General features: G+C 59.9%; 3 protein-coding genes across 3 annotated transcripts, besides 9 other annotated features; all 3 read right to left on the reverse strand.

Moving 5' to 3' along the window:
- On the reverse strand, positions 1-3,067 carry Tco025E_06581 (vesicular transport-associated repeat protein; the record flags this gene model as incomplete). The annotated part of the gene is made up of 1 exon (XM_029373456.1): positions 1-3,067. A coding segment is annotated over one exon (3,067 nt), but the record flags the coding sequence as incomplete, so codon positions are not given.
- An 85-nt stretch (positions 3,068-3,152) lies between these two features.
- Positions 3,153-3,174: a microsatellite.
- A 487-nt stretch (positions 3,175-3,661) lies between these two features.
- Positions 3,662-3,697: a microsatellite.
- Positions 3,698-3,700: 3 nt separating this feature from the next.
- Positions 3,701-3,736: a microsatellite.
- A 169-nt stretch (positions 3,737-3,905) lies between these two features.
- On the reverse strand, positions 3,906-7,655 carry Tco025E_06582 (uncharacterized protein; the record flags this gene model as incomplete). Its single annotated transcript, XM_029373457.1, has 1 exon — positions 3,906-7,655. The coding sequence occupies one exon, from the start codon at positions 7,653-7,655 to the stop codon at positions 3,906-3,908; it is 3,750 nt and encodes a 1,249-aa protein (XP_029226420.1).
- A 39-nt stretch (positions 7,656-7,694) lies between these two features.
- Positions 7,695-7,720: a microsatellite.
- A 248-nt stretch (positions 7,721-7,968) lies between these two features.
- Positions 7,969-7,994: a microsatellite.
- Positions 7,995-8,609: 615 nt separating this feature from the next.
- Positions 8,610-8,643: a microsatellite.
- Positions 8,644-8,705: 62 nt separating this feature from the next.
- Positions 8,706-8,755: a microsatellite.
- Positions 8,756-8,781: a microsatellite.
- Positions 8,782-8,865: 84 nt separating this feature from the next.
- Tco025E_06583 (uncharacterized protein) lies at positions 8,866-15,477 on the reverse strand (the record flags this gene model as incomplete). The annotated part of the gene is made up of 1 exon (XM_029373458.1): positions 8,866-15,477. The coding sequence occupies one exon, from the start codon at positions 15,475-15,477 to the stop codon at positions 8,866-8,868; it is 6,612 nt and encodes a 2,203-aa protein (XP_029226421.1).
- A 65-nt stretch (positions 15,478-15,542) lies between these two features.
- Positions 15,543-15,606: a microsatellite.
- The last annotated feature ends 108 nt before the right edge of the window (positions 15,607-15,714 follow it).

The following is a 15,714-nucleotide window of genomic DNA, read 5'->3' on the forward strand; positions in this document are numbered from 1 at the left end:
TTGGCACAGCTGCCTGAGGAGGAGGAGCACCTGCCGCCGCCGGGGCCGTCGAGGGCGCCGGCACCTGCACCGTGAACGAAGACGTCCGCGAACCGCTTGCAGAATGGCCAGGTTGCGGAGATGCAGGGACTGGCATTGGCACAGCTGCCTGAGGAGGAGGAGCAACTGCCGCCGCCGGGGCCGTCGAGGGCGCCGGCACCGGCACCGTGAACGAAGACGTCCGCGAAGCGCTTGCAGAATGGCCAGGTTGCGGAGATGCAGGTGGTGAAAGAAGCACGGATGCATGTGCTCCCAAGTTCAGTATTCCCGCCCCTGCAGAATCGACAACTGGAAGCGATGCTCGAGCCGTAGAAAGTGACTGATGCCCAGCAGAAAAAGAGAGCCCCTCAGGAAGCCGCGCCGGGGGCACCGTGGCAGAGGAGCGCGGCGTCAAGGAAATATCCGGGGGGGGAGCATGTGGTGGGCTTCCTGCCGCGGGGGCTCGCGGCGTCGTGAACGGAGCGGGCGGCGGGAACACACTCACAAAATCGGAAGCAGAGCGCGCCGTTTGCGGAAGAGGCTGCGCTCCCGTGGCGGCAAATCTAAGGCTGTCGCTTGCAGGGGATTCTACCGTCGACTTTGCTTGTGCGAGGCGCGCGTCGGGAGATGCCTCGGCGCCTGTTGCCCTGTGCAAGGGGGAGTGCTCCAACGTCTGGGGCGGGCAATGCGGCGCCGCCGCCTTCGCTGACCGCATCGCCGTCGAAAGTTGTTCCCGCAACGAGGCAATCTCGGCATTTAGCGCCTTCACTGTGGTCGCCTGATCAAGCATCTCTTGCTCCCTCGTGGTAGCGGTCGTCTGGACCTCTTGCACCCGCTTCTCCAGCGTGTCCCTGTCCCGTTTCAGGGCGTCTATGGTGTCACGAAGCAGCGACAGCTCACTTTCCTTTTCGTTTAGCAAAGTCTGCATTCTTGGGGCCGACGACGCCGACGCCGTCTGCATCTGGGTGTAGCGGTCTTTCCAAGACTGCGCGGCCTGCGTCGCCTCCTCCGCTTCGCGACGAAGTTGTTTTTCCGTCAGCGCCGCCTCGTCCGCGAGACGCTTCATCCGCACCTCCACCTCCCCCCGCACTCGCTGCGCGGCCGTCAACTCTTCCTGCAAGGCAGCACTCCGCCGCCGCGCATCCGAAGCGTCGCGACGCAAATCCTGAAGTTCGCTCTCCTTGGCACGCGCAGCGGCCTCGTGGCTGCGGCGCAACTGCTCTAATTCCTGCTGCAGTTTGCGATTTTCTGCGGCTGCGTCGGCGGCGGAGACGTCCTTCCGCTTGAGTTCCTCAACGACCCCCTGCAGTTCGGCCACGGCGCGATCCTTCTCATCTAGCTGCTGCTTAAGCCGCTCGCCGTCGCGCCGCGCAGCCTCCAGTTTGTCAAACTCGAGTTCTAGACGCTGCCGTGCGTCTTCGTGCCGCTGCTCTGCCTCTCGCACCTGGCGCGTCAGCTGCGCCTTCTCCGCCTCCAGCGCGCGCCTCGCCTCCTCGTGGCGCTCGTTCATTCGTCGGATTGTCACATCCACCTCCTTTGTCGCGTCACGTGACACGGCGTTCCCGCCAGAGCGCTGCTTCCTGCGAATTTCCTGCAGCTCCTCCGCGTGCGTCTTCCTTGCACGGGCGAGCTCCTCCGCGACTTGCTCGCACTCTTCGCGCGCTGACCGCAGCTCCGCCCCGTGTCGCGCTGCCTCCGCATCCATCTCCAGCTGCAGCGCCTGCTGGGCCTTGCGTCCATCTTCGCACTCTCGCTCTAGCTCACGAGACTGCCGCTCCGCGTGCTGCTTTGCGTCCACAGCTTCATTTAGCTGCTTGCGCACAGTCCGCAACTCCTCCCGCAGTCGCGCCTCCTCCGCCGCGGCCGTCGGCAGCTTCACCTTGTACTGCTGCAGCTCGCCCTCCGCCTCGCGCAGCTGACGCCTTGCCTCATCTAGGGCTGCCTCCAAGCGACGCACCTGGTCCCGGTGTTTTTCCTCCGCCTCAAGGAGGGCGCTTTCGTGCAACTTCTGCGTGCGCTGCTGCTCCTCCATGAACCACTGCTTGCTGCTTTGCTTGTCCTCCTCAAAGGCCCGCTGCAGCCGGTCAACGGCTTTTTGGTGCAATTCTTTCAGCGACGTCTCCGTTGCCCGGCTGTGTGCGTCGCCGTCCTTCTGCCGCCGCAGCTCCTCTACCAGCGTGTGCAGCTTGTCGAGCTGCGCCCGCGTCTCTGAGAGTTGCGCCTCACCGCGGGCGACGAGTTGCCGCTCGCGCTCGATGTCGTGGCGCAGCGCGGCCGTCTCGCCGCTGTGTTCCAGCTGCAGACGCTCAAAGCGCGTGCTCCACTGTCTCTCCACCTCCTTGAACTCCTCGCGAAGCCGCCCCAGCATCGACTCCGCGGCCCCCTTGACAGTGCTCTCGATGGACTGTTTGTGGCCCTCGAGCGACTTCTGCGTTTGAAGCCGCAGCTCCGCCTCCTCCCGCATCAGCAGCATCTCCCGCTCGTGTTGGCGGGCGCGCAGCCGGTCCTCCTCCTCCACGCGTCGGCGCCGCTGCTCCTCCATCTCTTTTGCCCGCTCTTGCTTCCACTCCTCCAGCTCCCGCTCCTGCGCCAGGACGCGTTGCTGCTGCTCCTCCGTGCGCTTCGCGCGCTCGAGCTCTATTGCCTTCGCGGTCTCGAGCAACCGCAGCTGCTCCTCCGCGAGCCGCGCCTCGTGCTCACGCTGGTGGTCCCAGCGCACGCGTTCCTCCTCAGCATGGCGCAGACGGTCAAATTCCCCGCGGAGCAGAACCTCCCGGCGCAGCAAACCCGCCTCCAGCTGCCTGGTGTGCGGCGCCGCGCCGGAACTGCCAAGCAGCAGCCTCGTCATCGCCGCGCCGCGCCCACCCATCTCCCCGGAACGATACGGCCGCCACTCCAGGCAGCTCGGCGACGTCGCTGCCAGCGCGGCTGACGCGGACTGCAGCAGCGCAGAGGAGGTGCCGGACTGACTGCGAAGGACCGGTGGCATTGCCGCACTAAATATTGCCGTGTAATCACGCACGGCGGACGCCGTGGCGGCGTCCGTCATTGTTCACTTTTTTGTTGTTGCTGTTGCTGTTTTCGTTTTGTTTTTTCTTTCCTTCTTTAAACCGCTGCCGCTGTTGCTTGCTGCGTCCTTCCCTCCTTCCTTCCCTCGCCACCGCTCTGAGTGTGTGCAGTGCGGGTGCGCCGCCTCTATGCGCAGCCACCACCCGCCTCCCCTCCGTGCAGCGGTGATGTCCGCCGCTTCTGCCTCTTCGCAGCGGTGGCGAACAAAAACGTTTGCGGTCGACGCATGAGGGCGCAAAAAAAGGCAGCAGAGAAGACAACATCGCAGGAAAAAACGAAAGCCAGAAAGAACAAAAAAAACTCTTACGCAAACGCGAGTGGGAAAAGCACGCGGCTCTTAGCGGGGACGTGTTGGCTGAAGTGCCGCGAGAACATCGCCCGTGCTGCGAAGTGAGCCCCCCTGCTTTCATTTGGGCGACATAGTCGCGAGTTCTCAGGGCAATGAAAAACAGAAAAAAAAACACAAAGAGGTCCGGAAGGGGGGTAATAAGTACGGAACGAGGACAAAACTTTTGACCCGCTGCAACCACAAATTCCAAGGCGAACCGCTCGTCACAGTCTCACTGATGCCGCAATAGATATATATATATATACATACATATACATACATGCATGTGTGTGTGCGCGCGCGTGCATGTGTGTGTGTGTGGATCGATGCACGCCAACTGGTTACATACGCAGATCCGCGGCGCACGTGTGTCACTCCAATCGTGGGAATGAAAGGGGGGAAAAAAAAAGCAAGAAACACCGCCGTCAAATACGCGCGATTAACAATACGCGGCGTTAGATTCCTATTTTCACGGTTATCCACAGCAACCTCAGACGGAGAGGCTTCGAAAGGTATCTGCATTAAGCGACTTCATCTCACAGGCCACGGCCTTGGCGGTGGTGCTGAGGTGCTGCAGCGAGGAGGGCAAGTCCTCCCCCAGGAGACGCTTTTCTTGCCACAGGCTCTGCAGTGTTGCCTCGGCCTTACAGCTTTCTTCCCTCGTCACCGCCTCCAGCCGAGCCTGCCCCTTGAGTAAAATGAACGTAATATTGTTTAGCAGAGTGGCATAGCGCACGCCGTGCAACAGCAGCCAGGGAGAAAACGTCATCGCAGAAAGTGCCTCCTGCCACACGGCAAGAAAGAACCAGATCGGGTTGCTCCTGGAGGCAACAATGTCGCTGTATAGGTTCAGTGTGGCCTTGTCACCCTCGTGTGGGTGCTTCTTCGCGGTCACCGTGTACGTGTCTACCGCGGGCGTTGCGGTCGCCCCCGCAGCGTCCTCCGTCGACGGCTGCCGCTTGAACACAACGGAGCCCGACCTCTGCACCCGGCTCGGCGCCGACGGCGGCGTCAGCTCAGCCACCTCCATCGGGGCCCAGGCGATGTCGCGGTGCTCGCGCAGCAGCCGCAGGAAGCTGGACTTCCGCGGCTGAACAAAGTCCAGCGACCGCAGCTGCCGCGTGTGGCCCTCCTCTTCCGACTTCGCCAGGTACGCCGAGGTCGTTGCCGCACACCCCGCACACTGCCCGTCCCAGCCCCCATCCAGCTGCTTGACGTACAACTTCACCTGGTCCTGGCACAGCGCACTCCGCAGCCCGGTTACAAACGTCTCGAGCTCCTGGTTTGGCCGCATCTCAAGAAGCGGGAAGCGTGGGATTTCACTCAGCATTGAACGCAGCAACTTTCGCTCTGTGGGGTCGTACGCCTCTCCAGAGTTCACGGCAGTCACCAGCTGCAGCATTGTCCGCTTCGCGAGCTCCCGCTGCACTTCACACACCTTGACAAACCCTGGCAACGCAATTACCAGCTCCGCCATGAAGTAATTGATCACCTCAGTGTTGAGGCGAGCAACGAGTAGGGAGAGCTCTTTCCGCATCGTCCGCTTCAACTCCCGCGCGTTCGCTTCAACAAAAGGAATGTGGTGCCTGACGTCCTCCGCAGGGCGCGGCAGGTCGGGGGCCAACACAGACGCAGCGCCGGAGGGCAACTCACGCGTCCTCTCTGCATCGTTCGGGCATCCATTGACGCCCGTCACCAGTGTGGCGTTGCCGGTCCGCGCATCCGCCTCGCGAATGATGGACTGCAGTTGCGACATTTGGGTCTCGTAACGTTGGGCCACGTAAGCCCCCAGAAAACGGCGGTACCGTTTGCACAGTCGCTCCCGCGCCTCCACAGACGACGCCGATGGCGTCAGCGGCGGGTAACGAGGAGAGGAGGGTAGCATTTGTGTCTCGCCGCGGCGGTAGACATCATAGCGCACATTCTCCTCGTCCAGCAGCGTCACCAACGTCCACCAAAAGCGCAGGGTGAGTTCCTCAAATTGTTCCTGAACCCTATGCAAAATAACTTGGGACATCTGCCGAGGGATGCACTCCTCCCTCAGTCGCCGAAGCACCAAACTCACCCTGCCATCCTCCCGCTTTAGTCGCCTCAAATCATTTTGGGCACCTTTCACTTGCAGCCGAAGCGATTTCTGTGCCTGTGGTAGCACCAACTGCAGCTGCCTGCTACAAAGCACGAGCGAGAGGGCAAGGTAAAACAAAGTGTTCTGAAAGAAATTCCACTCAAAGCATCTTGCCGTGCGAAGAAGCTGCTGTGCCCCCGACGCGCGCCACATGTCTCTCAAGGCGTGCTGCCAAACGACTTCCTCCAGTTGCTCTGGCGACAAACGGTCTTGGCGCTGTTTGAATCGCTGGCCATACACGACATCACAATACTCTGCTATTGCCGACTGCGCGTTCAGTTCCGTATTCCCTGCAACCGGTGGTGTCGGCAACAAGGCGGTGGAACTCGCTGGAAACAACGGCGAGCCCGCGGTGGAGGCAGATGGTAGAGTCTCCTCGACATCCAGGGATCGCGCCGTAGTGAAGCGCTTCTCGTAAATCGCCGTAAGCGCATCCCTTGTGACGCGGCTCATAGGACCACTAAAAGGAATCACCTGCCAATCCTCCACATGAACGTCAAAGAGTCGCCGCATTTCCTTTTGAAACAACGCAATGAGCTCCGGAAGACTCCCCGCCATCGGTGGTGGCCGATTGGAGAGTTGCTTGTCCGTCGTATGCACGCCCTCAGAACGCACGAGAATGGCGTCAGAGAAGGTTAGTACATAGCACGTCATGTCCGAAATGAGCTGACGAATAGCCTCTCTGTCATCCGCAGCGTGAGCACAATGTGCCTTTTTCTGCGGATGGTGGCACTGCTGTTGGCCTGGCAGCGTTGTGGCAGGCTCACCCGCGGCGTCGTCCTCAGTGCGGACAGCAAAGGGGTGAAAAAGTTTATTCACGGCAGCCAGCATGCGGTGCGTGCCAACCAGCTCGCACGGAAGCGTGAAGAAAACCGCCTCGGCGCGGAGGGAGTCAGGCAGCTGAACGAATGACGTCCCTTCATGCTCGCCCCGCACAACGCCCCCTGCGCCCTCCTGCAACAGCCAAGAGTGTGCTGGACACAGCTTAGATGGCCCTGGAGAGACACAATCCGGTTCCACACCGACGGCAGACGTCGCTGCCGTCCGCCGAAGAAGAAGAGAAGCGCCGCTATGCGACAGCGGTGAGCAGCTTTCATTGGTCAGACAACAGCACCTGTAATTCTGCCCCTGTCGTAGCCAATCCACGACCGTGTTAGATTGGCTCCTGCGAATACGGTCCACAACGGTCGTCTCAAACCCACCAGAGGCCACCAGTGCGCAAGGGAACGGCGTTGAATCCGTGCAAAACGACGCAGCGTCACTCGACACAGACCGCGTCAAATGCGTCTCAGGAAACGGCGAGACCTTCACAAGTTTTAAAAACGGTCTACTTCTTTGCCCATCGTTCCAACGAGGCTGTCGCCGACGTGCACGGCCGCCAAGAAAGGGTGACAGAGTCGCGTCTTGCGGCACAACATCGTCAGGATTTTGCCATGAGTGTAGCTTGCTGCCGCGGTCCGGAGAGTTAACTGCGCTTGTCAAGGATTCCGACGGGCAAAGAATACCCTCTACCTCATCGCACTCCTCCACCTCATTTAACCCACTAGGCCTTTTGCACAGCAACCCGCCTATTGTACCGTAGGCGGCACTGCAAATACTCGAGCGATTCATGCTGTAATTTCCCACTGGGGCCGCATGGAACCTCACCGGCGGCGGCAGGGATCTTCTCCTTGTGGAATCCAAGCTCGTGCTGCAATCCCCGTCTACAAGAACCGCAGTAGAGGCCCCAGGTGAAATAGAAGCCATGGCCGCAGTTTCCAGCGTCGTCTGGGCCCGGGGCTGAAAAATAAAATCCAATACGGCACTCTTCCCCGACTGCGCGGGTCCGGCAATCAAAAGACGAGAAACAATACCATTTGCCTTTTTCCTTCGTATGCAATGACGACATAGGCGCAGGTTGCTCATCAACGTCGCTAGTGCAGCTCGCATAGGCAACAGTTGCTCCGTCGTCTCCGTGAGAAGCGACGCGGTCTGCACGACGGCACTGTGAAGTTGTTCCACGTCGCGCAGAAGGGCTGACTGCAATGGCAGCCGCGGCGCCGCTGCCGGAGCGGCAGCCCCGGCCATCTCCTCCGGCACCCCTGGCTCTGTACTCACCTCTGGATCCGCGCTCATCGTCCCCAACCGCTCGCAAGGCAGTTAGCCCCAATTTCCTTATTTTTTTTGTTTTGTTTTGTATTCTGCCGTTCTCTTTTCACGCCGGTGACGCCAGGCGGAGCGTCGTAAGGAGCACACGCAGGCGGCCAATCACGAGGAGAGGGAGGAAGACAGGAAAACGAGCCAAGACACGTCTTGAGGTATGACGCTTCTGCGCAGAAAGAGACGCAAAGAAAACGAGAGGAGACGAAAGGAACAACAAGATCGCCAAGGCGGAGACGGGGCGGGGTGGATGCGGGTTGACAACGCAGGCAACAGCAGCAGCAAGCAGAATAATAATAATAATATTAATAATAAAGGAACGCACGCACACCCACCCACAAACAAAGGGAGATGCTGGTGTGTCTCCCTCCGTCTATGAATGCAGTTGTGCATGCATCCTTGTTTGTGTTCCAAGTAGGACCTTACGTTCCTTTGATTAAACATTAATTGACAGCGCTCTTCTCCATGTGGTGATGGCGATTGTTTTTTTGTTTTGGCTTTTTTTGAGGGAGAGGGGGGGGGAGGGGTTCTTCCCTCCCCTCCCCCTTCAGAGGGTTATGCGTCTTCTATTCCGTGATGCAGGTGTCGATAGAGGCAGAAGGAAATTTGATCGCCGCGAAGAAACTTCGCAAGGCGCGCTGCGTTATGCATCAGTTACCCACCAATGGCGGCGTATGCCGCCCATTTTCCTCGCTTCCGTTTTCCGCTCCATTCATGTCATTTCCACTCACACGAAAGGCCCTCTTCACAACGCACAGTGGGTGAGAGACAAAGGAAGCAAACAAACAAGAGGGTTGCTTTACACAAACACAGATACTTACATATTCGTATTTGTGGCTGTCAAGCAGCGGAGTTCTTCGCGTTTATATTACCGTCCTTTTTCGTTTTTTTTTTTCCTTTTGCGTCATATTACTCCTTATTTATTTCGTCTGTGCGTGTGCGTGTGCGTGTGTGTGTGTGTGTGTGTTTTGCTTGCATGGGCGTTCCTGTTGTGTGAAGCTCCGTGCTTGACTTCCTTTCATTTCTTTGTTGTTGTTGTTATTTTGTCGTTGTTGTTGTTGCTGTTGTTTTTGTTGCTTTTTCTTTTTCTTTTCGTCTTTTTTTCCCCCCCTCCTCGCGGCTGTTGCTTTGTGCGACGCCGCCGCCTCCGCCTGCGGCCGCTTTTGCGTTTGCCTGGCGGCGCCGCTCAGACGAGGTACGCGGGGGCGGTGAGCAGCGGCAGCATGCCCTCGATGTGGACCCCGGCGGCGGCGAAGCGGGGCCTGTGCTCCAGCTCCCACCCCTCGCGGTGCGAGCGCCACCAGTCGTCGAACGCCAGCCGCACGGCCCGCTGCACCTCCGGTGCCGGGTCGCTCGCGTAGGCGGCCAGGCGCTCCACCAGGCGCGGCACGTACGGCGGCACGACCCCCGGCGTGGCGGACAAAAGCGAACACAACGCGAGCAGCAACGCGATGCGGCGGCGCCGGCGCAAATTCTCGTGGTGCGTGAGCGGCGACTGGGGGTGGGCGCCCGCCATGGACGCCGCCACCGGCGACAAGGCGCGCAGCTCCTGAAAGTAGCCCCGAATAATCTGCTCAATCTGCTCCACCGACGCCACCCGTGAGAGAACCGCCAAAAGCAACCTCCCCTCACTGCGAACGCGCCCATCGCCGTGGCCAATAGATGCCAAGGCCGCAGCTGCAACATTCTGCATGGCCGCAAACTTGCCAATACGATGGAGATTGTTAAGCAGCACACGACAGAGCATGCGACTAAGGGCAACTTTGGCCTGACGCGACTTACCATACGGCCTTTCCTCCTTGAGGATGCTACACAGCATCTGCAGCATATCCTGAATCGTGCCTTTCGGCAAGCGGACACAGGCGATGCTTTGCAACGCCGACTCCACCTGAAACGTCAAGCCATCCATCTCAGGCATAGCGATGTCTAGCGCACGCACAAGAACACTGAGGACCGGCTGCGCACGCAAGGCTAGTAGGGGCGGGGTTGCCCTGGCCCAGCACGCAACAAATGTCTTTACGGTTGCAAGTTTTGCGGCTGGCATCGTGCAACGACCAGAGTCAAGGCTAAAACCCTCAACCAGCGGCAGAGAGGGGTCCATTGGACACTCCGGTGGCGGCCCAACGGTAGCAGCAAACTTGGATACAAGTGGCAGTGGTGCTGCCCCCAATGCAGGTGTTTCACTCCACGGCGCTAGCGTCGGTTGCGGCTCCGGCTGCGGCGGTGGTGGAAGTTCAACCAATCGCTCTATCCGATCAACAAACCGCAGGAGTTCACCCACTGCATTGACATTTGGAGGGATATACTCACTTTTACACAAGGAAAGGCACATGATTTCTGAAATCACACAAGCAGCCCAGCCTTGAATACAGGAGGAAAGGCTGTAGAGAAATACCTCCTTGTTGCGCAGCACCTGCTCACAGAGCCGGGGCAGAAGCTCGACATTGACCTCGTGCGCAAAGACGCCCAGCAGGTGCACCATGACGCTCAACACCCGTTGTAACTCCTGCGTCCTCCCAGAGCAGCACGAGGTACTGCACTGCGCGACTGTGTCCGTGTCCTCCTCCGTGCTTGGTGGATCTGTAGCCGCGGCGGCGCTCGGCGGCGACGGCATCAGCGCCGCAAAGAGGAACTCGTAAATCGACCACACCTCATCCACCTTGAGTGCCTCGCCTAGGGCCGCAACGCTCTGCAAAAAGGAAACCAGTACGCCATGCGGCACCAAAATACTGGTACACACCAGTCGCAGCGCGTCGATGTAGCACGTGAGCACCTCCTGCCGCACAGCAGGGTGCCGTTTGGACATGCGAATGGCGGCCACCAAGAGATCGAAGACGCACGAAAACAGCCACTGGGGGCTTTCCTTTGCAGTCGCGCCACCGCCACGCGCGAGTGTGACAAAGTCACTTAGCCACAAACGCGACAAGCGCGTAAAGAGGCGCACCGACGGCTCCACCCCCAATAGTTTTCCTATGGCTTTCCACACACGCATTCGACACTCGGAAAAGGTCTTCTGTTCATGGCGCAGCTGCATCACCTTCCATATCCACCCCTCGCGCAACTTCGCCGCGGCGGCCCCCTCCAGACCGGGTTCGTCAGCGGTAGGCGGGTTAAGTTCAGTATCGAGAATGCCAGAAAGATGGCCAATGACCCGCTTCAGCTCTTCTCGTGCAAGACGCTCCTGTTGCTGTTTTAGCCCTGCCTGAGCCGGGTTGGTGGTGTCGTCCTTTCCTCTCTCTGTGTACGTCTTACGAAACTCGACAGTTGCGGCGGGAACCGTAGCCGCTTCGCCGTCATGAAACATGTCGGGAGACACATCCTCGGCGTCAACGCGTATGGCTTTCGGCACAAAGGCCAACCCCACATCACGCAAGCCGTAAAAAGAAGGGCAGTCGCGTTTCAGCACTTCGTAGCGTGCGCGAAAAAATCCCACATTCTCGCTCGTCTCCAAGGCACCGCGTCGAGTCAAGACATACGCCTTTGGATGCGGCTCCCGCAGTGACAACACAAGCGTCTGCAGGATGTGAAGCGAAGTTGCACGTGCCTTGCCGTGACTGTTCACGGAGAGACGAAAGATGATGGGCACGCTCTGCGGGGAGAGTAGGGCGATTTGCGAGGGACGGTAGAGGGTAACAATCTTCAAAAGGCAGTCAACCGTCCTGTCTGGTGCCCTGTGGGCAAACTGCAGTGCGAGCAAGAGGAGTTTGTCACACAAACGCGCCACAGTGGCGCCCTCCATCGTTGCAAGGCCACCGAACTCATGGGGTTTCCGCGGCATCACACGAGAGTTGCCCCGCTGCACAACAAGCTGATCCGGGAGATGCAGCAGCACCTCGTAGGTGCGATAAATCAATGCCTCGTCGTTGCAAAAGCAGGAGCTGCCAAAGCCCGTGGAGGCCAGTGGGAGGGCGCTGGTGAGTATCCTCCGCAGGTGCGACAAACAGTGCGTCCGCAGCTCATTCATGTAGTCGCCGTTGTAGTCGTCGCCCTCATCAATCCCAGCAAAGGCGTCCGCGTCGTTGTATTCATCCTCGTCGCCGACAGCGCCGCTTGCGCCGCCGCGGCGGTGCGTGTTGTCTTCTGCAGAGCTTGCGGGTGAATTCGCTCGCCCCTCAGCCTGGCCCCCGGCGGGGCTTTCCGCGTCAGCGCCACCTGTGTCCACCTTGGAAGAGGAAGAAGTCGTCGTCGTCGGCGTCGTCGTCGCCGTGGCAACTGCGCCAGGACGAGGCGGAAGCTGGCAAACGGCGTCGTCTTGTTCGGCCCACAGCTTTGCAATGTGCTCAAGCACTGAGAGGTGCTGAGAGAGAAAGCGACGCGTCGCCGCGCAGCTCATCATCGGTATGCATTCACTCAAAATTTGAGAGCAATTACCCTGAATTGACAGGTACGGTGAAAAAAGAAAAGTGTGGGCAACCGAAAGCAGCTCTGTAAGCCGCTTCGGTGACACAGTGTGTAGCAAAAGCAAACGGCGTTTGTACGTGTACGACTCTGCCTTCATGCGCCAGAAGAGGGCAGGTAAATAACGCCGCTCTTTCAATGGCTCCACGACACTGCTCCCGAATAGCTCTGGTCCTTGGGTGTAGATGCGGCAGTGGTCGTACTGCAGGGGTGCCACAGGGGTGATGTTGCACAGCTCCGCTAAAACGGTCAGCACCAAGTGAAGACCACGGGGGTCCACTCCGTTCGCCTGCGTGGGATCCAACGGGGGCATTCCATGCGTCACGGGGCTGCGGTCTAAATGCAGCGCCTTCGCAATGACAATTTCCTCCGCCATATTCCCCGCCATGCGGCGGAGCGTGTGCTCCATCAGAAGTCTGTGTATCCGCTCCGGCACAAGCATGAGAGCGGGGGACACCAACGCGGGTGGCAGCAACGGCAACGTGCATTTTGGATCCTGCACCCACCAAGGCACCATGTTACTCTTTTTGTTGCTGTTGCCGTTGGCGCCGGCAGAGCCGTGGCACTCCTGGTTAATCTCAAGCACGAGACGCAACCAAAGTATAACCCCACGCAGCACGTTTTTAGGGGTAAAGGCGTCACTGTTCGCCTCTAAGGGCGCCGCGGTGGGCGTGGCGGCCGCCGGCGCGCTCCCCGCCCCCTCGTGGCTGGCCGCTTGAGATGCATCGTCGGTCGGGAGGTGGAGTAGACTTTTCAGCCCATCGCCCCGCGCGGCCGCGGCGGGGGGCAGCACCCGCTCAATGTTGTGGACCGTGTCCACGATGTCCTCAATAAACAGGCTGTAGACATCCACCACGTAGGCAAGATGCGCCTCTGTGGGTTCCCGCCATGTCATCTGCACAGTGCTGCTTCGACAGAAGCACATACTCACCTCAAACGCGTCCTGATTGCTGTCGGCGTCCACTTCCTCCGCGTCCTGCGCCGCCCAGTCATCGGTGCTCGACACGGGCGCCTCCTCCGCCTTCGCCTCCGTACAGACCTTTTCTGTGAAGGCGGCAAACACGGCGGTGTACAGGGCAGCCGCCGTCAGAAGTCGCTCCTTGCTCGTGATGAACGACACCTGGCACTGAATGCAACGCAGCAGTTCATGTCGGTGCGAGAATCCGGCGAGCCCCGCGCCACGGATGCACCCAGCAAGAAGATGTGCACACCACTGCACCTCGCAGTGGGACGTAGACGCATTCTGCAGGGGCGGCGCAAAACGCTGGATGGCCCAACGCATCATGCGCTCAGGGGCACGGCGGGCAATCGGCTCCAGCAGGCAACTCACGGCATGCGCGTTGGAGAGGCAACCTTGAGCGTCCGCCTCCCTGCACACTCTGGAGATGCAGCAAGAAAGTGTCTCGTCGCTCATGTTAAGCGAGAGGGCATTCATGGCATGTATGAGGACGTCAAAATCGCACCCTTTACCGAATTTCACGTGGGGAGCGCAGGCAAACAGACGCTCGACGAGTGCGACGGCGAAGGAGCACTCCGCGTCCTGCCCTCCCAATAAATCACGCAGTTTCGTCATGGAGCAGATGAGAAAGACGAGGTTCAGGACCAGCCTCGACAGCGACAGCTCCCCGGGGCTCACCCACTGCAGCAGCAGCGGCAACGCGTCGGCGAGGAAAAGCCAGCACTCGTCGCGGGTGGCCCGGCACTCACTGAGTGGGAAGAGCGACTTTGTCAAAAGCCGCAGCGCCAGCGCACGTTGAGCCGATGAGCCGACGTGGTCGCGTATCCCGGCGTCGACGCACGGCAACACCAGCTGCTGCACGGTGGGGGGAGAAAGGGAGGCGAGCAGGCCGACGATGCGCGCGACGTCCTCAAGGCGATGGTGCAAGGCGAGACGCAGCACCGGCGCCACAAGCCCCACGAAACGGTCTATGGTGTCGCGGTTCCACAGGTACGCCTCTGGAATGCGTCGCCCCGCGCATTGGGTTGGGTGCGTGGTCCGCGCACGGGTGTAGCTCCGCTGCCGCTTCATCCTGCGGTGAACGACAGCCACGAGGCTGCTGTAGAAGGCAAACACGCGGCGCAGAACCGCCTTATCCGTGGCGTTGGGGCGCAGGAAGACACTGGTGGCGTGAATGAAGCGTTGCAAATGGTTCCACAGCGGGGAGTCCGTGCGACGCGGGAGCATGTTGCCAACGCAGCCCTCGGCCATAGCCATCTCGTTCTCCCCAATGCTGAAGAGGGAAATTTGGCTAAGCACCCCGAACCCGGCCGCCTTCTCGGGCATTGCCATGCCCTCGGCAATGGGAAGGTGCAGTTCGTACAGCATCGCGGAAAACAGGGGCTCGGCGTAGCTGTCAAAGTCAACCACCCCCACGTGGTGGAGCGACATCTTAAAGAGAATCTTGAGCGAGTACGCCAGCCAGTTCCCGGACCGCTGCTGCCAGTAAAGCGCGTCATCGAGGAGAAACTTCACAATGCGCTCCGTGAGCGGCAGCGCCGCCCCGGTCGCATCGTCCGCAAGCTGGTGGACAGGGAATAGGTGGCAGAGCAGGCACAGCGTCATCGGCGCCTCCTCGCGATCCTCGCAGAAGTACGGTGCGAACGTCTCCCACAGACCCGGCCAGGCGTCTGCGCCAAAGTGTAGTGCGGCCAATTCACAGAGCTCTTCCAAGTGCCGCCCGGCGATCTTCCGCATAACCTGAAAAACGTTCAGGTCCATCACGCCAAACTGAAAAAACAGCGACATTAAAATCTCAACAAGTGGTCGCCACGGAAGTTCAAAGTCCGGACGCAGCGAAAACCGTCGCCGACGAGAACGGACCACGCGACAAAAGCATTCCGCGACGCTCCCCCAGCACTCCGTGTTGCGCCTAAGAAACTCCCAATTCACAACCCATGCGTACAGAACCGGCACGACACGACGCTGGACATCGTATGGAACGTTGTATGCCTCCTGGGCGCCCGTAAAGGTTAGGAGGAAGTGGTGGCACCGCCGCTGAAGCTCCTCATCCGCGTCGTAAAAGGAGGCAAACTCCGAACTGGGAGAGACAAAGGCGGGCTCAAGGAGAATGTCCGCCCCGAAGTCGCCAGTCTCCTGCACGGAGGGATCTTCCCCTTTGGGGTCGCCCTCCCGCACTCCTACCGCGATTCGGCGTGCCACCTCGTCTGGTGTCCCGTGCTCCACCAGCAGCTGGGCGCCTCGGAGCAGCGCCGCGCGGTCCTGCACCTCCACTGCGCCGCGTAGCCCTGGGTGAATGCACTGCAGCAAGTACGGGAGCAGCGGGTCTTGGTAAAAGTCCCGCGTTTTTCTTGAGGTTGTGGTTATTCGTGCGTTTTCACCTCCAACGCTGAGCTGCACCATTGGCCCTGCTCCCTCTCCGCGAGCCCGCTGCAGCAACATTTTCTTTCTACCCCACGCCGCTTAGCTGTCAGAAGCCTCAGCGCGGGGCCGAACCGACCTCCTGCCTCCCTCTCTCTCTCTCTCCTCGCTCACGCTATTCCCGCCCACTCCCTCCTTCTTTCCTCCTCTTATTTTTCACGCTTTGGTGAATTGTTACGATTAGTCTTACGTTATCGTTAGTGTTACCTCCGCTCGTTATTCTAGCGCCGCCGCCTTCTCGCCTTCTCTCCCTCCCTC

This window comes from Trypanosoma conorhini, assembly GCF_003719485.1.
Source record: "Trypanosoma conorhini strain 025E chromosome Unknown Tco_14.4_contig_00451, whole genome shotgun sequence".
NCBI classification, from domain to species: Eukaryota; Euglenozoa; class Kinetoplastea; order Trypanosomatida; family Trypanosomatidae; genus Trypanosoma; species Trypanosoma conorhini.